We start from the raw sequence: 25,756 nt of genomic DNA on the forward strand, positions 1-25,756 counted from the left end.
ACATCAGGTTTCCCACGACAGCACAGGAATTGATGCAAACCAAATTAGATTTTTATCAGGTTGCACAGTTCCCACATGTGATTGGTTGTATCGATGGGACGCATGTACCCATATGTCCCCCTGCAGTGAATGAGTTTATCTACCGCAACCGGAAATCTTACCATTCACTCAACATACAGGTAACAAACAACTCCAAAACACTCATCACTGACACAGAGGCAAGTTACCCTAGCAGTGGACATGACGCCTACATCATCCAGCACAGTGGTATACACGGATGTCTACTTGCGCAGGAGTTTGGAGAAGGATATCTTCTAGATAAATATATGTAATGCTGTATTTCAAAACCGTTCGCCATGGTGACACATAGCAGTAACTAATGTATGTTTATCACTCACATCCTGTAGGTGATAACGCATACCCTGTGAGGTCCTACATACTCACCCCATACCTGAATCCTGCCACTCAAAGGGAGTGACGGTACCATCATGCGCACATAGCGACATGCAATGTGATAGAAAGGACATTTGGGGTACTAAAATCACAATTCCGCATCCTACACAAGACCGGGGGTGCACTACAGTATAGTCCGGAGAGATGCTGTGAGATTGTGGTAGCATGTGCTATGTTGCACAACATAGCCAATAATAGAGGCATACCCTTGGTGGACTCTGATAACAAGCCAAAAGACATACAGCCGAACACAACCACCCCATGCAACAGGCGGCCAAAATGCAGCAGACAAAGAAGAGAAGAAATCACGCAGCATTACTTCTGAGGTGAGTAAGCACATGGCAACACAGTATTTACTTTAAGGTTTAATATGACAGATGTGTGGTTGTGTTAATGCACACATACCATGTACAGACAATTACTTTCCATTGCCCTGGGACTACAACTACAGTGAGAATATGCAATGCGTATCTGGTTGCCTCACCAGATTGTTTGAATGTCCAAATGTCTAACTCCTCCTGTGACACCCTCCTGTGGCCCTACTAGTAGGCCCAGCTACACCTGACATGGTGCCTTCTGTGCCTGCCTGACTCCTGCTACTGTGCCTCCTGCTATGTGCCACAGGCTCCAGTAGGCTGCAAAGGCTGGAGGCCTCCTCACTGTCCCCCCTCCATGCATGAGGTTCCCACTGGCTGCAGCTGTCTGTAGCCCTTCCACAGCAGTGGTGACCTGGATTAGGCCCCTGGCCACATCCCCACAGTAGTGAGTCATCTCAACCTGCATGCCGGCTGCACGCCTGTAAAGCTGAGCTCTTGTAGTGCTCAGCCTGTTGATGGCCCTGGTGTGTCCGCGCAGGCGTCCCATAGAATGGTGTTGCCTTCCGGTATTAGAGACATGCTCAGCCTGGATGACCCTGCACATCTGTTCAATGGCTGTTGCTACACAGTCAAGTTTCTCACTGTGTGACCTGAGCCCCTCAACAACTGCAGTTGTCTGCTCCTTCATGCAGTCACGTATACCACCCATGTATATGACCATTGTTCCCAGTTGCTCCTGCATAATACGCATGTTCTTTTGTTGCAGGCACTGGACCCTCAGCATCTTGGACTCCAGCACACTGCAGGCAGCTTCACCATCGTCCCCAGCAGACCTCAGACAGGCACTTGGCCTTTGCCTGCGGCACGGACTGTGACGTTGCGGGGTTGTTCCCTCTGGTGGTGGGGTGGTGGTGTATGGGCAGTGCCCTGTGGGTGCGCTCCTGTCTGGATGTCCTCATCACTATCCAAATCTGGCAGTGGTTGGACTCTTCTCCTGTGATGAGTGGGAACAGGTAGGGGCGAGGATGCTGGCATCTCTTGTTCCTCATATGGCTGTTCTGTATGTCCCTCAGAATTGTAGACATCTGGCACGTCACTCTCCTGTGATGCATCTGTGAGGGGAACAGTGGAAGATCATTTTTTTTAGAAAAATAAAATTTTCTTTTTTTGCACGTTTGTGACATTGCGCTTACAAGGGTCTAATAAATGTACTTCTGTGATGTAGAAAGTCTACTGTTATACATGCCTTGCTATACACTGATGCAGTTGAGCTGTGCTACTCCCTCCATGCTTTGCCATTACATTTGTATGCATACAACTCCCACAATGCATTAGGGGTTGCAAGTAAGATGTGGACTGGACTCATGTCTGCTACACCACGCTGGGTCTGCATTTGTGGCAGTTTGGGTTACATTTCTATGAAAATATGCTTGGTTATGCTCTTACCTTGGGCGGTCCCTGCATGTCCTGAGGTTTCAATCTGCATGATCCTGACAACTGCCCTTGGCTGCAGAGTGGATTCCACCACGTTGTCCAGTGGGGTGTTTGCAGACTGAGTGGATGTTCCCCTCCTGTTTTTCTTGCAGAGGCCAGCCTGTGAGCCACTCTATCTTTTGCCTGGCTGAGAAAGTCATACCATCTCTTCTGTAGGTTGGTGATGTCACGGTGTGTTACCCCCACAGAATTGACCCTGGCTTGTATCCGAAGCCAAATCTTCCTCTTCACTGACTCTGCAACATGCAGGGATAGTTTACCAAACAGCTGGTCATGTTTTTGCACAACTTCCGCAGTCAGTATTTCCAATTCCCTCTCGCTGAATTTAATCTTCCTCTTCCTGCCTTCTCCTTTTGGTGTTTTTTTGCTGCGTTCATGGTGTTTGTTTGTCTCAACTGCAGGGAGAAATTGTTTCCAGGCTGAGCACCAACAATCTTCCCCGTCTTCAGTCTCTCCCTGTGCACAAGTGTGTGGAATCTGGGAATCACTTCCTGCTTGTGATGTCATCTACATGAGACGATTGGCGCTTTTGCATTTACCGATTCTGTAATTGCGAATTCGCAAATACAGATTCGGTAAATAAGTAATCGGTAAATATTTTAGCGATTTTTAAGAAATCGCAAATAAGTACCAATTTTTTGGGTGCATTCGGTTTAACGATTCTTCAATAACGATTCCTTATTTCTCGCTAGTTCAGAATCGCTAAATCTTATTTTGATGCATGTGGGCCTAGGAGTTTTGTAGTTAATAGTTCTAAACGAGCGGTGGTGCGTTTTACATTTTTGACAGAGAGAATATCAACCAGAGGACGATGGTCAGTCTTGAGGATGAAGGATCTGCCCCAAACATATGGTTTGAATTTTTCAATGCTCCATACACAGGCTAAAAGTATTTTTCAATAATGGAATATTTACGTTCAACAGGTCGAAGAGCCCTGGATGCAAAAGTCAATGTGTGCTCTTTCCCATCAGCATATTGCGAGAGAACAGATCCCACACCATACTCAGAAGCATCAACATTGACAATGTTTTGTTTTCCTTCTACAAATGCTTGCAGAGCAGGGGCTTGAACTATATGGTCTTTGGTGGACTGGAAACCATTTTGACACTCCTCAGACTATGCATAAGTTGTTCCTTTCTTTAGTAACACCCTGAAACATTCTGTGGTCTTGGCAAAGTCTTTCATAAACTTATAATAGTATTCACAGAGGCCAAGAAAGGACATAAGCTGTTCCTTATTTTGGGGAGGAGGTGCATCAACCATGCTCTTTATTAGGCCTGGTCTGGGTTTGATGCCGTGTTCGGAGATGACATGGTATAAGTACTCAATCTCCTTCACTTTGAAGGGACATTTGCTTTTTTGTAAGGTGACCCCTCTGTTTTCTAGAACGTTGAATACCTGATCAATGACGGAATCATGCTTGGCTTCAGTTTTGGTGAATATGAGAATGTCGTCTTGGAAAACAACAACATGGGGATTGTGATGGAACATATCACTCATTAACCTCTGGAATATGGAAGCAGCCGGGGCAAGACCAAAAGGGAGAGGGCAAAATTGAAATACTCCATCCGGAGTAACAGAAGCTGTGAGGTGTCAGGACTGAGGATGTAGTTCAACTTGATGGTAGGCTGCTTTAAGATTGAGTTTTGTGTACCAGGAGGAGGAACCTACTTTGGCAATGAGATCTTCAATGCGCGGAAGGGGAAAACCATCAACCCAGATGGCTTAGTTAAGGCTCCTCAAGTCAACACACATCCTCATATCCCCAGACCTCTTCCTGGCTAAAAGAATGGGAGAAAGCCAGAGAGTGGACTCAACTTTTTCTATTATTCCTTTGTCACATAATGCTTGTAAATGTTTGGATAGATCACCTCTAATGCTTAACCGTACATTGCGCAATTTATGCTTGATGGGCACTGCATTTTCTTTTATTCTGATGAAGTGTTGGACATTTGTAATTTTGCCTAGATGGTCTTCAAAAATTTTACTGTACTTGTGTTCCCAAGCACTTGCCAATTGAGTACTGGACAGAGAGCCAATATCTCTAGTGGGAGAAGAGTGATTATGGTTGGATTGATTGTCAATAAAAAACTGGGTTAGGTAAACCAGGTTTGATAGTGTGACCAAACTCAGCCTGATGGATAAGACCATGTACATTGATCCAACGATTGGCCACATGCACCTTGTCATTAATGACTACTCCAAAAACACTTATTTTAGCCCAGAAGTAGCCTAGTAAACAATACTACTACCTTCAAAGGCTACTGTAAGTATATCAGGAGGTAACAAACTCTCAGTGGACCAAAATTGTATGTACTTTTCTTGGGATATAATAGTGATGCGTGCTCCTGTATCAACAAGAAGCTGGATATGATTAGTCTCAATTGTAACTTCAACTTCGGGATCAGGAATGTGTTGTGTAGAACATTTATCAGAACAATTCTTGACTACTACAACATAATCTTGATTCGTGACATCATCATCAAATTGCTCATCACAATTATTGAGTACACATCTCATAGTTCTTCTTCCTCCCATACACACTTTTGTAAAGTGACCTATTTTCCCACATTGGCCACACTGTTGATTAATATCAGGACACTTTTTGAAAGAAGAAACATGCATGTATAACCCACATCTATAACAACTTATTTTGTAGTTAAACTGCCTGTTAGCTGTGTAAGTTTTTCCACCTCTGTTTGTAGTGAAATTCCTCCCACCCCTGGATATGTAAGATCCTCTAGAGATGTTTGAGAGAGAAGGGGAAGAAAAGGGAGGTTTAGTGGTGACAGCACCAGAAATACTAGAATTAGATAAAGCAGATTCAAGTTGCTTAGCATCGTCCATAGAGTTTTCAATACTCTTGGCAATATCCACTGCTTCATCTAGAGTGGGATCTTTACAAGTAAGTAATTTCTCTTGCTTTTGTTTGCAGTAGCATTGTGCGACCAGTTGATCTCTTACAAGTTGAGAAGTAAAATTGTCAAATCACATTTTGCAGCAAGGACTTTTAAAGCTGTTTTGAAAGTGTTTATACTTTCATTGGGTTTTTGCATTTGTGTAAAAAATGTATATCTATGTACTACAATGTTTTTAGTTTTAGTGAAATACTTGTCCAATTGCATTACCACTTCATCAAATTCATTGGAATCTTCACCTTCAGGTGGTTCGTAAGGAGGTAGATGGTCAAATACATTTTGACCCTCAATTCCCAAGTGATAATCAGAGTGTCAGTTGGGAGTATGGGCTGAGCAGCAAGGAAGCTGCTCCTGGTGGGGCTCTGTAGAGAAGACCAGCTCTACATCTAATTCTGTACTACTCCATGTTGTGATTCCTAATCTACAATATCTACACTAAATCTACATGGAAATCCAACTGGTCTTGGTTCCATTCACTTATTACATTTAGCGACGATCCAGAAAGAACCTGTCTTACCACCTGATGCTCTACAGAAATTTTAAAAAGCAAGAAGCAACTCCAAGGTATGAGTTTTCTACAACTACAGCTATGCATTTAAAAGGCATACTGGCAACCGGTGAGCCCCACCAGTGACCTTCCATCGGTCGCCCTCAACCTAAGTGTGCCAGTTCCTGCCTGCACACAACTGAAGTGTGTCAGTTCCTTCATGCACACAACTGAAGTGTGCCAGTTTCTGACATCTTCCACTTTAAACTACCTATTTGCCTTCTTGCCTTGGGAGCTTCACATTCCTTTCAACAATCTGAATTTTCAGTTTGCTTTCAACCCAGCAAACCTTCAAACACCTGTCTGTCATGCTGTCAACATGCGACAACGAAGACTGGCAAACTCCGGCATTACCGTCAACAATGCTTCCTACATCTTCACAAACTAACTTATCGAAGGAAGCCTCCCTTTTGAATCAGACAGTGTACATGTGTACCATGCCAGCACAAAGACTCCATTTCCACATGTGGGCACAACGTGGAAGGTACATCATGGAAAGTGCATCTACTACTTTGAAACATTCAGTGTCTTTCATGGCATTCATGGCTTAAAAAAATTATCCAAAGACACCAGCAAGTCATCTGACAACTGAGCCATGTACTCTACGAGTGGAGCTATGCTTCCTCATCTTGACTTTATTTTCAACAACGAATCACGTTTGGAACATTGTTTACTGCGGCAAATAGTTTTACTTATTTGCGTCTGGGGAGCACTATCTTTTACAAGTGAAGCGAGCAACATGGCCCTGCCAAATTCGGTGAGTGAGGGTACTTTATTTTATTGGTTTGGACACTAAATTAGGTACCATTGTACTTTGGCAGTTCAACCGCAAATATTCAAAGTGCTCACAAGCCCCCTCTGGGTGCTTACACTCAACGCGCGCAGACTCTCCTACCTCCCGCGCCTTGCCTTGTTGTCTATGCCACCCGGCATTGTGTCCTCCTATGAGCCGCCATCTAGAGCTTTTACTGCAGTCCTGCACTTCTGTCACACTATCTATTTATTTATTTTTTGTCAGTGCGGGTGTGGCAAAATAAAGTTAATTTCACTGGCGCTCTCAGCCATATTAAATTAAATTCATTGGCGCTCTCGCGCAACATCAAGGTGCCATTGGTTCTCATGTCAGTTTCCCTGTCGAGCTCTGTGGCTGTTCAAAGCAAGTTTATTACTGTGATCTCTTGGCAGCGTTCCCGAATATCCCAACTTTGGACATCACTTTGTGATCAGTGTGAATTCCTGACTCAAGACACTTGGAAGATTAGCAGCGCAGCTTCTACAACACTCTTGCTGAAATGAAACTACAATCTTCAGGACAAACGTACGCATTCTTCATTTATTGGATGCTGTACAGTCATGTGAGGATGGTGTCGCAGTGAAGCATTTGCTTTTATTTATTATTTTTATTGCCTGCTTTGCTTCAATCCATTAATGTGTGTCATGCATTTTTATGCACTTGCTGTCTTGATGGCCTATATTATGTTACATCTTTTGATGTCATCATAGGTATATCTCATGGTCATGCCTTTCCAAGTATGTTGTTTATCATTACGTATTTGTCTGCTCTATATACTTTCAGGGTACTAGGCTTCTATTTGTTCTCTTTAGGGTATTTGTTGTGTAGGAGCTGGTCTCCATACAATCATTCTTCGTACTCACAACCAACCCAGCATAGAAGAAACTCGACAACCAAAATCATCCGAGCAGCTTCAACTCTGCTAGGGCTCGGTAGTTAGTCTCACCAGCAGCGCTGCTGTCTGCCGGACAGGTCGATGCAACAAGGTTGAACAAAGAGCGAGAAGGAAAAGCCATGTTCTTATTTAAGTTGCGCATAGCAGTAAGATCACCAAGATCAAACCAATCTATCAGATTGAGTTTTCATTTGGTTATGGATTATCTTGGCTTGTTCATCAGTTTGTTTTATTAAAGCATTTTGATTCCACCATTCACGATCTTCAAAAAGAACATACATTTTAGACACTTTTATAATTGTAACTGGTTCAGTAAACCTGGATTGTCCCTTGGACACCTTAATCGTTTTTTTAATAAGAAACTAGTCACCTGGAGACAAAGACATTACTTTAACTTGTTTCCCTTCGTCATAGTTCTCCTTGTAAAATGCTTATCTTCGTTTCACATGTTCTCTAACTTTATGCACATCCACAGAATGTGCATTATCAACTTTGTCCATCAACCAAGAGGGAGTGAGTAGAGAAATGGGTTTCCTGCCTCTCAACAATGTATCAGGAGAAACATCCGTAGTGGAAGGAGGTGTTGTTTTGTAACTCCAGACTTTTTGACTCACATACTTAAACACGTGCAACTTGTTAGCCACACCTTCTTTCAACAACTTGTTTGCTCTCTCAACAAGACCATTAGAGGCCGGACCATATAAAGGTACTAATATGTGCCTAACCAAAACCTCTCCCAGAACATTTTCAAAGTCATTAGAAATAAAAATGGGTGCCAATGTCAGTAACAATCGCTTTAGGGAGAACTTCAATTAAAAATACTCATTGTAAAAAGGAAATAACTGACATAGAATCTGAATTCCCCACAAAAGAAAAATAGAGTCTCTTTGAAAAGTAATTAATGATTACAATTAGAAACCTGCTATCATTACCTAGTAGGTTAAAGGGACCTGAAAAGTCCAATCCTAACTTCTTCCAGGAACCTTTAGGCCATTCAGCTGGGCGTAATGGAGTAGTGGAAGTGCGCCAATGCTTGTCTGAACATAAACACTCAGGACATTTATCTACAAAAGACTTAACTTGACCATCAATTCTGGGCCACTAATATGTTTCTTTAATCTTGCGAACAGTGGTAGAGATTCCTAAATGTCCTTCATTAGCAAGGGATATAATCTTGCTCCTCAGACCTTCACATGGTAAAAATGTATCCCCTCTAACCAAAATATCATTGACAATAGACAATTCTGAAGCAAATTGTGTTATCTTGAATAGACATACTTCTGTGACACGACCAGCCATGGACTAAAAATCTCTTTATTCTTTCAAGACAAAGATCTTTTTCACAACTTTTAATCCATTCCTTTCCAGACAATTTGACCTCTAGTATTAAATCACACACATTGAAAACAACATCAGAATCATTATCATCAATAGGATTATCCACATCACTGCATTCCAAAGGCATTTGTTACAAACAATCTGCCCTGACGTTCTTGCCTCCAGGGATATATTTAAAATCAAAGTTAAATTCTTGTAACCTCGCCAGAAGTCTGATAAGACGAGAAGAAGCTTTGTTCGAGCAACTGTCACCAAGCATGTACATAAGCGGTTTGTGGTCAGTATAAAGTTGAAACCTAGAGCCCTAAAAATAGATCTTAAATTTCTCAACCGCCCATGAACACGCCATGGTTCTAGAGGCGAAAGCTACAGTATACTCCTGACCATCAATAATTTGACTTAAAACAGCACCTAATCCCTTGGAACTTGCATCCACAGTTACAATACTCGTCTGACCATGTGTTAAAGCTCTGATGGCTGGTGCTTCCAGAATTAATTTTTTAACAGAATCAAATGACTGTTGTTTTACTTCAGTCCAATTATACATAGCATTTCTTTTATAAATCCTTGAGTGGTTGGACAATGATGGCATAGCTCTGTATGAAGCGACCATAATATTCGCTAAGTCCTAAGAATGCCCTTAACGAATCTTTGTCGAGTGTTTTGGGTGCATCCTTGATATCATTTAGTATACCATTGACAGAAATGTTGTGACCTAAATAGTCAACATCTTGAGTGATGAATTGGAACTTATTCTTATTCACTGTCCTGCCAACAGCTTCTAATTTTTTTAAAAACTTTGTCAAGGAGTAAATAATGTGACTCTAAATTATCCGTGTGAATTAAAATGTCGTCTTGGGATGCTTGGATACCTGTGACATGTGTAAATAATTGGTCCATTAACCATTAGAAAACACTTGCAGCGGATGCTAAACCGAAAGGCATCCACCTATACATGTAGACACCAAAGGGAGTAACAAATGTGGTAAGAGATTGAGATTCTTTGGAGAGGGGAATCTGAAAGATATGGTGAACGTAGATCAATAGTGGTGAATCACTTACTACCCCCAAGATTTGCAAGAATTTGTAGAATGCTGGGTAGGGGATGGCAGTCTACCATTATGTTACGATTAAGCACTCTCAAATCCGCACAGAGATGAATATCACCTGAACTCTTACGTGCGACAACAGCAGCTGAAACCCATTTAGAGGATTCTATAGGTGTAATAATGTCTTGTGGGCACATATCATCCAACATTTTTTTTAAATCATCTCTGGCAGACAAAGGAACAGGTCTGCATTTTTGAACCACTGGAATGGCATTCTTTTTGAGTCAAATGGTGTGTTGGAACCCTTTAACTAAACCTACCTTGTTGCTAAACACACTTAATTATTTGGAGAACAAATTACTCAAATCAGAGTCTGTACCAGTTTGGAGAATGTTCGCTGGTTTTTGTTCAACAGAAAGGATAGGTAGGTCACCCAACACAACAGGCTCAGGATGACAAGGTCTTAAAATGATACCTAAATTAGCTTGGTCTTGCGAAGCCAGAATATCACGACCATTAAGAGCTACATACATTTTGGTATAAATCTCTCGACCTTTAAATGTGATGGAATCAGAAAAATAACCAGACATGATAATATATTCCCAAAAAGCTTTGGGATTAACATCTGTAGGTTTGAGCAGTACTTTTCACCAACATTTTGTAAAGGTCTTTTCATCTAGTATAGTAATTGGGGAGCCAAAGTCAGCCATGACATTAATATCAATTGGTCCCACTAACTCGTTACACATAGGTCCTTTGCATCTTTTAGTATCATTGTGTAAAGAATTGTTTCAATAGTGGACAACATGTTGCTCATAGCTTCACAAAGAGCATCCTTTTCAACATTAAGAAAATTAACCCTGCCCTTGTGTTTGACTAATCTACACAGTGTGTAAAAATTTCAGATTTTTTCACAAGTGTTACATCTCCTACCTTGTGCAGGGCAATTCACATTGATACCCATATGATACTTGGATCCGTATCTGTAGCTAAGCCTTTTTTCTCCACATTTATGTGTACTTTATGTTTGGTAGAGACAACATTTAAATCAACATCACCAGAGTTACACGATGAAGTGACATGCATAACCTTAAAACTTTACAAGGAGAATCTTGAATTACATTTTTTGAAGACACCATAGAACGTTCAATGCTACGTGCAATACCCATGTGGAGAAGTGTGGCTCAATGGTTAGAGCAGCAGACCCTGATGCAGAGGTCTAGCCCGGGACCAGGGTTCAATTCCCTGCCTCGGTGGGTCTTGGGCTCAAAATTCCACGGACCTGATAATTCTCGCCTCGGTGTCTATTCCAATCATGGAGTCCCACTCTGCAACTCTGGCAAATAGCTTGCCTAATCTCCACAACGGCCCCCACAAGGCTAAGGATGCCTGACCTCCATCTTGGGGTGCCCAGGAGTGGACACCTCACAGGGAAAGCCAGGATGGATTCCACAGTGGTATCCGTTCAAGCGCCTTGAGACCCTTGCGGTGAGTAGTGCGCTATACAAGTATCAATTTACATTTTACCTTCCTCAAGGGAGGGATTCTTACAATTTAAGATGCGCTCATCGATCTTTTTGTTAAAGCAATTATAAACTAGTTGGTCATGCAAAGAAATATCTAAATAAGTACCAAACTGACATTTAGAAGCCAAAACACACAAGACTGCGAAATAATCTTCAATGGATTCATCTTGTGTCTGCTTGCGTTTAAAGAACATATGTTGTTCAACCATAACAGATGATTCATCAACATAATGTTTTCCTAATTGTGCCAAAGCTTCAGAGAATACATTCCAAGTTTCGTCAAATACATCTTGACCAGCACTGCCTAAATGATCGAACAAAAGTACTCTTTTCCTAGAAGCAGAATATTTGGTGGCATCATTAGCCTCCATATAATTATCAAAGATTTGATGCGACTTGTGCCAAGGAATGAGAGGTTTCCCAGTATTTTGTAAAAAGAGAGGTGGCTGCATAATATTATTGGAAGAAGAAGAATACATCTTGCCATAAAATTATAGCACCTATAAAAGCAGGTGGTAGTTAATTATAGTAATAATGAAAATGACAATGAGATACAATACTGAGCTGTAAAATTAAATAAGTAATCTGAAAACATATAAATATCCCCAGTATACTTCACGGATCCTGAATGAGAAATTCTCAGCAATATAAATAGTTTGTGTGCGTATCATGGAAGACAAGCAAATGAAAACCTTTGTTGTGAACCGGTGCCTGTCACGGAAATAAAATGAGAGTTAAAATGGCCGCCCAGGACGTAACAGACGTGATCAGTCTCCCAGCTTTCATGCACCGCCTACAGGGATCCAACTACATACATTGGTCTTTTTTAATTCCTGTAACTACCCATCACCATGGACCCTTGCACCAGAGCTTCAACACACTGGTTACAACCCCATCCCACATTTGGTCAATCCTCCAGAATACAGTATAATGTTGCAGTAGCAATTAGGTTTGGGGCCCTTGAAGAGGTAGATTGACTTTCAACTCTATCTGATCCCTCTCCTACCCAGGGGCTAGCGGGGACCAAAAGAGAGCCTAATCTGAAAATCACTGAGTTGCAGTCCCTAAACAATGCTGGTGCAACACAAGATGCTTCAGGTGAACCCCATCATGAATCTCACCTTGGACTCCAAGACTCTGTAGGTGCTACCTTAGGTGTATCAAATAATCAAGCTCCACTTACCTCTGAATTTATAATCACAACTATGGACAGGAACAGATCCTTAGTGGAAGTGGGAGTACTAGACCCCAAGATCAAGAAAGACATCACACAAACTCCAACCCCCTCTGGTCCTATTGTGCATGATGCCATCTCGAACTAGGGTCTTCTGCTGAGGGTGCTGACGTGGGACATTATCGGTATAAAAAACAAACTTCAAAATCCTGATTGGATACAATTGGTACAAAATCATGTTGTGTGTATGTTCCAGGAGACTTGGGCTAGAGAGGACTCTGTCATGAGGGGCTTTGCAACTTTTAATGTGCTAGCTACTATGGAGGCAGAGGTAGACCATCGGGAGGGTTAGGCATGTTGGTCGCTACACATCTGGACTGTACTGTTGTACAGCTGAACACCTCTTCAGATGATATCCAGTGTACCCTCCTTACTTTTAATGCTGGGATTAAAATTGCATTTATTAACATCTATTCCCATCCGGTAACCTTTGGCCAGGAATCCCAGACCATAGACATGCTTACCTCACCCATTGAGCTAGTTCCCCCGAATACTAGGATGAAATGAAATGAAATGAATTTGTACTTGTAAAGCGCACTTATACCCCAACCGGGGTTTCCTGGCGCTGTACGCATACCGCTGTGGAACCCTTCCTGGCTTTTCCCTGTGAAATGTCCACTCCTGGACACCCCCAAGGTGAAACCAGGCATCCCAGCGCTGTTGGGGCCGTTGTAGAGATTAAGCAAGCTATTGCCCAGAGTTGCAGAGTGAGACCCATGATTAGAATAGGCACCGAGTCGAGAATTATCAGGTCCGAGGAAATTGACCCCAAGACCCGCCCAGGCGGGAATTGAACCTTGGTCCCGGGTCAGACCTCTGCATCAGGGTCTGCCGCTCTAACCATTGAGCCACACTTCTCCACATCCTGTAGGATGGTGATCGGAGGTGATTTTAATTGTCAGTTTGAGCCCCTAGCCCTCCCTACTGACTCTTTGCTCACTGCTGAGGAATCCCTTTGGCTAATTCCTGAACCGCAGATTCCTCCGGTAAGAGCTTGGACCCCCTTGGTACTACAGATCAATGCAGTCATACTAACTCATGCACTGAGGGCATGCAACGCTCGTACTAAGTCAGACCAACCAGGAAAACCTACCTTTAATAGACCGGGGAAGCATCTCTATTGGACTATATTCTGGTGGAAGCAAGTATATGGCATTGGGTAGTTGACTTCGCTGTCTGGCCAAGACACAACAGTGACCACAATGCTCTGGTACTCGATCTTAAGCTTCCGGAACTTTATAGTCCCCCAATCACGAGCCCCTTCTCTGGTACCAACCTATCTTTAGACACTAATAGAAGGAGAATTAGGTGGAAAACCCTGAAGCAGTCCCCAGGCAAGGCTGCTGCCCTGTATTCCCTAATTATTCCACCTTTATTCATAATGGAGATGGCTGCACGGACCCTCAACTCTCCTGGTACTATCGCTCAACTTACGGCTATCCATGACCACTACCCTGACCAACATATTTTATCCCCTGATACACTCTAAAGGCAAGAGGACCCCTAAATCCACTTGGTTTAACAATTCCTGCCGAATGGCAAAGGGTGCCCTCATTGACGCCATAAAATTAAAAGACAGACCTCTGATAAAAACTAGGAGGGCCTTATACAGGGATAGTCTAAAGTTAGCCAAAACCGAGTGGGAGTCTGAAAGATGGGATGCATTTAAACAGGCTCTCAATATTAGAGACATGAGGGCGTTTTAGACCCTGGTTCGAACAGTTATTCCTCAGAGAGCTCATCTATTGAGCCGAATATTGCTGCAGACACTTAGAAACTTCCTTTCCAATTGTTGTATTCCATCCAGGACATCATAGAGCCTATAGGGCAATCTTTCCAACTGTTGTGGGGTACCCCCTCGAAGACGATGTAGGGTTTACCCTGACTGAAGTGCTGAGTGCAATTGGGAAGCTTCCCCTTGGAAAGGCCCCTGGATTAGATAAGATTCCCGGGTATCTTTGTTGGGATCAGCCCAATATCTGGGGCCCATAGCTATGTGTAATATTTAATGCCATATTAAATGGCATGAAAATCCCGGATACTTGGTTAGAGGCAGAAATCTTCCCAGTATATAAGAAGGGCTCTACCCTCCTGCCCACTAATTACAGGCCAATAAGCCTGATTGACGTAACTCAGAAGTTGTTTGCCAGGATTATCCTGGAGCGTTTTCAGTCCTGGGTGGATGAGCGGGAGATTCTGAGTGTGTACAAGGCAGGTTCCTGTAAACATATTTCTACCATTGACCAAATCTTTAGGCTCCAATTATTATATTGGAAGACAGTGACTATAGAGGGTGGGTGCCTCTATTTGATCTTCGTTGATCTTACATCAGCCTTTGATTTCGTGCCTCGTGACAAACTTTGGGCAGTTCTAGAGCAACTGGGCATTCCGCCCTATTTGCTCTATTTGATCAAGCGGCTGCACACTGGAAATTTTGCCCAGGTGAGATATGGTAAACACGGGGAATTGACCCCATGCTTCCCACTGGATAGGGGTGTAAGGCAGGGGTGTGTTTTGGCCCCCACACTGTTCTGTCTTTTTATCAATTCCCTGGTGGACCAATTAAATGAGGTAGTCAACATCGATGCCCCAAAGCTCGCCTGTTGCAAGGTGCCAGCAATGATGTTTGCAGACAATACCTTGTTACTATCTAAATCGCCCATGTGCAACCAAAGGACCCTTGACACCTTCTCTTAATTTTTCAAAAATAGTGGCTTAGAGATTAACACACTAAAAACCAAGTACATGGTATTTAACCCTAGTAAAACATCTTTCCCTAATCCTACCCTAAATGGTATCCAGCTAGAGAAGGTAGCTGTCTTTGACTATCTGCCTAGAAAAGGCAGGCTTAAGGTTAGCACAGATGGCCAGGGGAATAGCACAATTATACAGGAACTCAACATCTAGACAACCGGGTCCGTTGACTGAGATATACAAAGTCCAAATCAGCTGTGTTATAATGTATGGGGCAGAACTACCTGTAGGTAGACTGGGTAAAACCGAGAACAAGTTTATGAGACAGCTCTTGGACCTACCACAAAGCACCCCTCTTATCCCCCTATGTATGGACCTCGGGATTAGACCCATAGATGAGGAGATCAGACTGTGACCCTTGCCTTTTTGGCGTAGACTATGGGCGACTCCCGAGCTAATAGCCTACCAGTCAGAACTCAAGGCGATCTTGGGGCTCCCAGGGGCGGGAAAACTATCTAGGTTTGCACACATAAAAGATCTGTGCCTTAGACTAGGCCGGCCGAACCTATGGACCCACCCTGAGGAAGTGTACCTGACAATATCACGGCTCGAACTAGTCAAAACTTACAGACAGTTTAGATTGGCTGAAATCCAAGGGAGTACAAAAGCAGGCCTTTTAACCTCTGACTTCCTCAATTTTAAAGATCAGTATTTATTTGAGGCCTTCCTTGATGATGTTCATCCGTTTATGGCAAGGAAACTCTATGCCCAGTTTACATTGGGTTGCTTGCCGGTCCATGCACTTACAAACAAATGGTCAAAAACTTCCCCTATTGGATGCCCTGCCTGCAATAGCCAAGAAGAGACACCCATTCATGTTTTCTTCTTTTGTCCAGGATATAATGTACCAAGGAGGTATTGGCTCTTACCAATATGCTGGAACCTGGGGTATAGACAGTCACGGGAGGCCTTTAGAGTTTTGATAACCAACACTCATCCTCCGATTGTTTTTGCTGTGTCCCGTTTCCTTAACTCTTTGTGGCATAGGCGCCGCAAGTTTTTAACCTCCCCCGGACATTATAAATGTTCCTTTGCCATTTCCTACTGTTTTGATCTTATTAATACATGAAATCATTGTTTAATTCGCTTTTTAAACTTTAATATCTTTTTAACTGCTATGAAATTTGCTCAATTTACTGTACATGGCTATATTCTGTAATGTTTATTGATGTTTTTATTGCCCAAATTCAGTGAAGTATGTATTTTATTTTTTGCTTTTATGGTGTATAAAGATTGAAATAAAGCTTGGAAATGGAAAAAATTGATATTTAGTCTGAATATAAAATACTATTATTTTGCATAATATCTGTAATTGAACTTACTGCGAGTGGTTACATGCAGTATAGCATTGCATTAATTGGGAACGGTAAAGTATAAATTTTATGGCAAGACCGGAGGCTCCTATTATGCTTTCTAATCTTGCATTTAATTGTACAGCAGCCAAGATAAGCAAAAAACTACAGTTCCCAGGGGGCCAGAGAACAAACTGGGCCATGGGAATGAGAAAAAACGAGAGTCCAGTATCCAATCACAGAAGACCTAACAGATAAAGACCCTAACTGACTGCGCAGCTTCCTCTTTTCTTGCTGCTCGCAGTCAGATAAGTGCCTTTATCATTGCTCTCAGCTCATATTGTTGAATTTATTGTTATTTTTTGACCGTTTTCATGGTATTCATTTGTATTGTGTAGCGCGACCTCGCGCTGCTGCGTTCACGCTCTCTGCGTGTTTTCTTCGTTGGTCCCGGCGTTCATTCTCCGTGAAAAGAATGTCGAAAAATATGGAGAACACCATGTTGAGTATTGTGTCCAAAGTATTGGCCCAATCTGCGGGGGAAAGCAGAAAGAGAAAGGTGGACCACTCTGCTCAGGCTCGTGCCTCTAAAAAATCGTCATTGATTGGCGAGTCTTCCTCGCTATTGACTGAGGACTTAGCGCCTCCCAGGCCTCCTATTAAGGAGGGGTTCGTTGGTACCGAGGGCAAACGAAAACAAAAAGGTTAATATGCAGAGTCTCCTAGGAGAAAATTGGTAATTTCCACCATAATGGACACTGATAATGACGATGATGACAATATGGATGACGCTGATCAATTGTTTGATTTGTTTGACACTGTCGACCCTTCTACCCCCCTTCCAAATCTGCTAAGCTAGATTCTTTTTCTTTTGAGCCAGTCTTTGACTCTGAGGGTTTTCCTATGTTTGACCCCTCTTCTATCCGTCACCCAAACTCTACGGAAGGGCTTCCTTCCCATCATGTCGGAGAATATATTTCGGCCAGATTGCGTCTCCCTCTGGAGTCTGCAGTGAGATCCAGGCTCAAATCTGAGTGCCCCAAGCCTGCTCTTCCCGACAAAATCACGGTAGTTCCTTCCATTGATCAACCTCTTCTTACATTCTTTTCCAAGTTTGGCAAGGACCCCCGTAGAGGGGTAGACAAGGCTTGGTCCACTTGTCAGGACAAGTTGCTGGACGTTGTGGGTCCTCTGGCCCGTATCTTTGATTTGGCGGAATCCGCCCGTTTGGAGGGTACGGAACTCTCCGCAGAAGAGGTCTCCATGTGGGCGCAACGCGCCTTTTGTCTCCTAGGTAATGCAAATTCTGCAATTACTCATGAGCGCCGTAAAGGTCTTCTTATCAAATTGGATCCGAAACTTTTGAATCTCGCCCCTATGGATCCTGGCCCCAAGGCCAATGGTCTCCTGATCGGAGAAAATTTGGTTCGTGACCTCAGCAGACTTGTCTCCACTTTTGCTTCATTGGATAAAGCCCAACAAACCGTAAAAAAGGTTTTCGCCCCTCGGGTTTTTGGACGGGCCGGCAGAGGCAGGGGCCGCTCTTCCGGCCATCCCTACAATCAAGGCTCCAGAGGGTCGTCCAATAACAACCAGGACTACAAGCCTCAATTTTATCCCCAGCGTGGCCGTGGCTACAGAGGCAGAGGTCAAGGAAACTATCGTCACAACACCTCCAAACAACAAGGTAAGCCTTGCTTTACCCCTCCTGTGGGGGGTCGTTTAAAGCTGTTCCTTCCAAAATGGTGTGCTCTCAGTTCGGACCCTTGGGTCTTAAACACCGTCCAAGGCTACCTAATAGAATTTCTCTCCCCTCCCGTCCAGACTTTCTTTCCTCCTCCCCTAGTTTTCTCCTCTCTCATGGCCTCTCAGATTTCAAACAAAATCGATGCTCTTCTTCTAAAACAGGCAATTCAAATTTTTCCCTTCGACTCCTCCGGCTTTCTAAGCTCCATTTTTCTAGTTCAAAAGAAAAACAGAAAGCTCCGCACTGTAATCAACCTGAAGTGGTTCAACCAGTTCGTGGTTTATCGCCATTTCAAAATGGAAACAATTTTACATCTCCGAGACACCCTTCGCCCACACGACTGGATGGTCCGTTTGGACCTTCAAGATGCTTACCTCACAGTGCCTGTTCATCGCTCCCAATGGAAGTTTCTTCAATTCCAATGAGCAGGTGTCAACTACTGTTTCACCTCTCTTCCCTTTGGCTTATCTTCCGTGCCCTGGTGCTTCACAAAACTCTTAAAACCAGTGGTCGCTTATCTTCGATCCCTTGGCATAAGGCTGATAATTTACTTGGACGACATCCTTCTCATGAACTCCGACAAACAGACTCTTCTCTCAGACCTGCTCTTGACACAATCTCTTCTTTCAGATCTGGGTTTCCTCATCAACACAGACAAGTCATCTCTCATCCCCTCTCAGAACATGGAATTCTTGGGTTTTCTGGTGGACTCTGCAGCAGCGTCCCTTCGCCTTCCCCTCTCCAAAGTTTCCAAAATCAAAGCGGAGATTGTTTCCGTTCTTCAGTCCTCTCTCTTATCTCTCCGGTCCCTGGCGAGGATCGTCGGTCTCCTCTCCTCCTCCATTCAAGCCATCTTCCCCAGCCCTCTTCATTATCGCGCTCTTCAGCGCCTAAAAATAAAGCACCTGAGACAAGGTCTCGCTTATTCGGATCTCGGTGCTCTAGATCCCGAATCCCGCACCGAGCTTCAATGGTGGATAGACCATTTAGATGCGTGGAACGGTCGGACTATCTTCGCCACTGCCCCAGATCTTGTCTTAGAATCCGATGCAAGCCTATCGGGTTGGGGCGCCCGATGTGGACCAATCTCGACTGGAGGTTCATGGTCCGCCGAGGAGTCCAAGTTGCACATCAACTGTTTAGAGATGCTTGCAGGTTCCTTTGCAATCAAAAGCCTTTCAAAGAACAGGATTCGCTGTTCCATCCTCCTCCGTATGGACAATGTTTCTGCGGTCCGCTATATCAACCATCTTGGCGGAACCAGGTCAAAACCTCTGGCGGACTTAGCGAGAAGTCTGTGGGAATACTGCCTCGCCCATCACCTATCCTTGACAGCGGAGTATCTTCCTGGAGATCTCAACACTGTGGCGGATTGGCATTCGAGGTTTCTTCGAGATTCCAACGACTGTAAGCTCTTTCCATCCGTCTTCCTCTCTCTCTCCCGTCTTTGGGGCCCCTTCTCTATCGATCTTTTTGCATCCCGGCTCAACTCTCAATTGCCCCAGTTCTACAGCTGGCGACCGGACCCTATGGCTTTGGCGCCAGATGCTTTCCTGCAGGATTGGTCTCGTCATTTGCATTATGCCTTCCCCCCTTTTCTGATGATCAACAGGGTTCTCTCTCAGATTCGCCACCAGTCTTCGTCTCTGGTTCTTGTAGCTCCTTTCTGGCAGGCACAGGTTTGGTTTCCGTCTCTTCTCGAGATGGCAGTGGACTTCCCTGTCCTTCTTCCCTCCTTCCAGGATCTTCTGCTCAATCCTCAAGGCGAACAACACAGTCTCATTCTCCACCACTCCCTAACGTTGTCGGCCTGGAAAGTTTCCGGCCTTCCTCTTCTAGCGTCCTCATTTCACAAGAGGCTTCGCACTTTATCAACCAGGCCTGGGCCCCTGGAACCTCCAAGGCATACAAATCCGCCTGGTCTCTTTGGGCAAGCTGATGTTTGGAAAGGGACCTCAATCCCATTTCAGCCCCTTTGAATTTTATCATTAATTTCCTCGCTTCTGAAGCCAGCGCAGGTAAGGCCTATCGCACTGTAAATCTCTATCGTTCGGCTATTTCTCTCAACCACTCACAAATTGATGGTAAACCGGTTGGTGCTCACCCTCTCATCTGTCGTCTATTGAAAGGAGTTTGATGTGCGAAACCGCCGTTGGCTAAGTATACTTCTTTATGGGATGTTACAGTAGTTTTTAAATTGTTTACAAATTGGCCTGACAATTCTGTTCTTTCACTCAAAATGTTATCTGCCAAACTTACCATGTTACTGTGTTTAATTTCCATCAAGAGAGTTTCTGATGTTAAGGCTCTAGATATTTCTGCTCGCCAATTCTCTCCCACAGGTGTTTTATTTCAAATACGCAGACAAACTAAGACTAACTTGGATTCAGTGTTTTACCCTTATTTTCCAGCTCATCCCAAATTGTGTGTTGGACAATGTTTAAAAGTATACGAAGAAAGGACCGCTAATCTCAGAATGCCCTCTCATTCTCAACTCCTTATTTCCTTTCGTAAACCTCATCTCCCTGTCTCCTCTCCTTCCCTTGCCCTTTGGGTCCGTTGGGTCATGTCTCTTGCCGAAATTGATGTCTCCGTCTTCGGGGCTCATTCGGCCAGGGGAGCCATGGCTTCTAAAGCCTTTTGGTCTGGCTCTCGTTTGGAAGACATTCTGAGATCAGCAGATTGGTCCAATGACAGTGGGCCCGATTCACAGAATGAACTTAAGACTAAATCCTAAACTTACTACTATTTGGTATTCACAGAATGCACTTACTACTTTCGGGATTCACAGAGTGAACTTACTACTTTCGGGATTCACAGAATAAACTTACTACTTTCGGTATTCACAGAATAGATTTAAGACTACTAACTCTAAGTCCGAAATCGGGGAGTAAATTACGGCCCGGAGGCGGAGCTTCCAGCTTGGGGGCGGAGCTTGCGGCCCGGAGGCGGAGCTTGCGGCCCAGAGGCGGAGCCTGCGGCCCGGAGGCGGAGCTTCCGGCCCGGAGTCGGAGCTTGCGGCCCAGAGTTGGAGATTTCAGCATGGCAAAAATCCCCACCTCCGAGCCGGAAGCTCCGCCTCCGGGCCGCAAGCTCCGCCCCCAAGCCGGAAGCTCCGCCTCCGGGCTGTAATTTACTCCCCGATTTCGGACTTAGAGTTAGTAGTCTTAAATCTATTCTGTGAATACCGAAAGTAGTAAGTTTATTCTGTGAATCCCGAAAGTAGTAAGTTCACTCTGTGAATCCCGAAAGTAGTAAGTGCATTCTGTGAATACCAAATAGTAGTAAGTTTAGGATTTAGTCTTGTTCATTCTGTGAATCGGGCCCACTTATCTTTCGTATGTTTTATTGTAAACCTGTTCATACTGTGGCTTCTGATGTTGTTAATATGCTTTAAACAAGCATAATAGGAGCCTCCGGTCTTGCCATAAAATGTAGATTTTCCTAGTGTTGATGACGGAAAGTCTTAATTTTATTAAAGACACGGAGGCGAGTATTATCCCGCCGCAACATTACTGACATTCGTTTCTCCCTCCCTACAGCGAATCCAGCCCTGCCACCGGCTTCGTCTTAGGAGATCTACTCTTCGGCTTCTACGGTCTTCACCTCCACGTTCTCCAGCTCCTGTGCTCCTGGATCCTCCTGCTGGTGTCCTGTTTGGTCTTCTTCCTTGGATTCCTCTGCTACAAGACTTATGTTCCTGGACTTTGGCTTTGTCCTTAATTTTGTTAAATTTTCCTTTATTTGATGACATTTTATGACTTGCTCGACAGCGAAAAGAGGAAGCTGCGCAGTCAGTTAGGGTCTTTATCTGTTAGGTCTTCTGTGATTGGATACTGGACTCTCGTTTTTTCTCATTCCCATGGCCCAGTTTATTCTCTGGCCCCCTGGGAACTGTAGTTTTTTGCTTATCTTGGCTGCTGTGCAATTAAATGCAAAATTAGAAAGAATAATACTCGCCTCCGTGTCTTTAATAAAATTAAGACTTTCCGTCATGAACAATAGGAAAATCTACATTATCATCCATATCTATGTTTTTATGATCAGGAATGTAAATGTAAATAAAAGTAAACTTACTTTAACCATTGGCGTGCCTATTAACCTTATGTTTTCCGTGACCAGTTGTGAGAGTGTGAGCAATGTAGGATGATCATAATCAAAGCGGTTTCCAAGCACTATAGATATAATGAGATTAGCGACGGCAGCGTTCATTATTCTAGTGATGTCAGAAGGCTTTCCTGTGAAATTGAAAGAAGAATATGCATCGAGTTATTTCAGTAGCTGAATTTCTACTAGTAGGTTTTATAAGACTCCTATATTGACATCTAACTTTCGGCATAAAGTCAGCATTTTTTCTTTGCATTGTTGTCAATGTATTACAAGCCTACAGCACTCAAAGAATACTGACAAATGCGAAAGCATGGTCCTGCAAGATGATACAAACATTGTGCTACAATTTATTACACTTAATAGGGAGAGGATGTGGCCTAACGGCTAGAGTGGTCGACTTTGAAGCAGGAGCACCAGGTTCGAGTCTCAGCAGGGATGCTCAACATCCTGTGATTCTAGGCAGATCACTTAAACTCTCAGTGTCAAACAAATAAAATTAATGTGTCCATCTGTAATGCAACTGGTGCTCATGGAAAGCGTTCTTATACCTTCAGGTCAAGTTTGCTCTATATAAAACTCCAGAAAAAAAGAAAAAAAGGAATGCTCACCAGAAAGATTATGCTACAACATAATGATTAGTCACATTTATGGCTAGCATATGGGTGGGGGAGACTCCTGGTTCCTCCAAAACCAACAGGGTAACATTTCACAGGGGTTATGCTATCCTACTTTTGCAGCTCTTCCTGTGTGCCCTCCTGCAAACAACCCCACAATGTCCCTCTGCCTAAATCCAAGATGATGAATCCCTGCTTCCCTTGTGCAGAGCCTGTATGCACATCCCGGAGGTGTGGCCAGGGAAAAGAGCAACCCCTCCTCTGTGGTCACTCTAAATCAGCTCTTGAGACAGCTTCTCTCATAATGTGATTGGAGACTGTCTGGCTGGGGGAACAAAGAGGAACCCGGCCCAGGTGTGAGATAACATTTGCTTGTGACAGGTAGGCCTCTTTGAAATTAATAAAGTTCCTGAGGAACAGAAACATGTCCCTGCACCCAAGCCTTTGTTCTGCTCTGTGCGCAGTTCTTACACCTCACTAAGGGTGCTATTCTGCTTCAAGGTTACAGTTGGAGTTCATCCAGACAAGCCTCCTGGGGATTTAGGTAGGAAAAAGGACCATTTCTTTAATAGTTATTGCTAATTCAATGTTACATTAAATTGAATTTGAATAACTATTAACAAGAGTCTTTGAATCACATTTCTTGCTATTTCCTAACTGAAATTAGAATTAATAAATGTAACAGTGTAACACATTCCCTCCTATTGTTTAGGCAGCCTTGCTACAGAAGAAATAGCTTTTGTTTTTTTGTTTACTGTAAGGACATGTTGACATTAACTTTTTACATGCCCTACTTTTAAATACTTTTACAAACCATGCCACTTGCCTCATGGGCAGTAAGGCCTACTTAAGGGTGACTTATTATTGCATAAAAGGAAGGTTTAGGCCTGTCAAAAAGGATTATTTTAATAGGTCATGTTTGCAGTTCAAAACTACAGAAGCCAGGCTACAAATGGTAGGCCTACAGTCATGTTTGCACTGGCACTGCAGTGAAAGGCACAATAGGTGCTACAGTCCACGGGCAACATTTAACCTACAGACCTGGGTATATTTTGTACCATATACTAGGAGCTTATATGAAAGTTACATGTACCACAGCTATGGGTCTTCTTCTTCCCTATTTTTTAAAATCTTTTTCTGATGTAAAAGGAGCTGGGTTACTGAACCTAGAAACACCAAGCACTGACTCTGTACCAATACTAATTTGACTACATTGACAATGAACCCCAGGCTCTCTAGAAGTTCCCTTGTCATACATAGATGGTCTAGTAACTCTGTTTTTTACCTGACTCATCAACAGAATGTCAGGCAAATGTATCATTAACCAAATACCTCGCTCCCTCAGAAAGGCCAACACAGGTCTTAGAACTTTAGTAAAGCACCACAGAGCGGTGGAAAGCCCTATGAGAAAACAACAAAACTGGTACACTACACCCCTCAATTTGAACCAGAGACATTGCTGCAAATTATCTTACATAGGAATCATGAAATAAGCATCTTTTAAATCCAGTTTGCTAACCATTCTTTTTCCTGTAGGATATCCTATAAATTATAGACTCTCTCCATCTTGAAGTGATGGTAAGCTAGGTATTTTCTTTAGGTCTCTTAGATTTATCACTGAATGCCACCCCTTGTATTACTATTTCACCAGAAGAAATGCGCCCACAAACCCATTGTTTGAGTCTACCACTTTTATTATTGGACCTTTATGCAACATTTGAGAAACCTCCACACCCACCAAATACATTCTGTCTTTGTCGAAGACAATCTCTCTGGGTTGAGAAGTCTGAATAGGGGTTTCCCAGAAATCTATGCTGAAACCTGATTCTGTTTCTAAAACCCATGGGTCATTTGTCACCTCTCTCCATTTGTAAAAAAATGTTTTAGCCCTCTGGCAACCTTTACTAGGAAAAACCCAGAGCAAGTTGTTCCACCTACCTTCAAGTGCTGCTCCTCTGCAGCAGACGGTCCCCTCCTGTTGGCCCTTCAAAAAACATGTGATGTGAATACTCAACTCAAATTACATCGGACTTTGCTTAGGTTTTTAAAGGGGGACACGTATTTTCCCAATGATTTCATAAAATTGCGTTCAAAGAAAAGTACCTCCCCAGGTCACCATCTGCTTCTATATGAGCCAACTCAGCTTAGGGCTCATCTACATAAGAATGGCCTTTTTCGGGGGCATGGCCAGGCAGCATGGCCGACAGGACGTGAGCTCCTGCAGATCCCGGCCGGCTTTGCCCGTAAATCCTCTTTTAATTAAAATCCTGTGACCATTGGACCGGGAAAGTTGTTTGCCGCACGCCCGTGGACCTGAGACACGCTCCGGTGTCGCAATAGGGGACAGCTGGCTGTGGCAGCTGACGGGAGGCGTGCGAACAGCGGGCACCCGGTGCCCTGAATACCAGAAGCCGGGGCTACGGCCTTGCTTAATACTGGCTGCCGGAGGGTCCTGGAAGTCGCCGCAGCTCCCTGGGCCGCGGTGAACTGAGGGATGCGCGTTCCCAGGTCCAGGAGTCTGCGGCGTGAGTAGCGATCTCCCCCTGAAACCTGGGGACTGTTGGGGCCTGTGGCTCAGGAGAGCTGCGGCGAAGGAGAAGCCTGGTGCGGCCGCCGGGAAGGCACCGAGTCCGCCTGCAGAGTATTGGCGGGTGCGGAGGCCCCGATTGTCATCG

The 25,756-nt window shown here is 43.8% G+C and overlaps 1 protein-coding gene across 1 annotated transcript in view; it reads right to left on the reverse strand.

Annotated features, from left to right (window-relative positions):
- Positions 1–25,756, reverse strand: part of LOC144762421 (cytochrome P450 2K1-like) — a 455,676-nt gene that overhangs the window by 275,431 nt on the left and 154,489 nt on the right. Inside the window, exon 4 of the mRNA XM_078647601.1 lies at positions 22,435–22,595. Within this exon, the coding sequence (XP_078503727.1) occupies positions 22,435–22,595 (161 nt within the window). The remainder of the gene's footprint in view (positions 1–22,434; positions 22,596–25,756) is intronic.

The sequence above is a fragment of the Lissotriton helveticus genome, chromosome 6, assembly GCF_964261635.1.
Source record: "Lissotriton helveticus chromosome 6, aLisHel1.1, whole genome shotgun sequence".
NCBI classification, from domain to species: domain Eukaryota; kingdom Metazoa; phylum Chordata; class Amphibia; order Caudata; family Salamandridae; genus Lissotriton; species Lissotriton helveticus.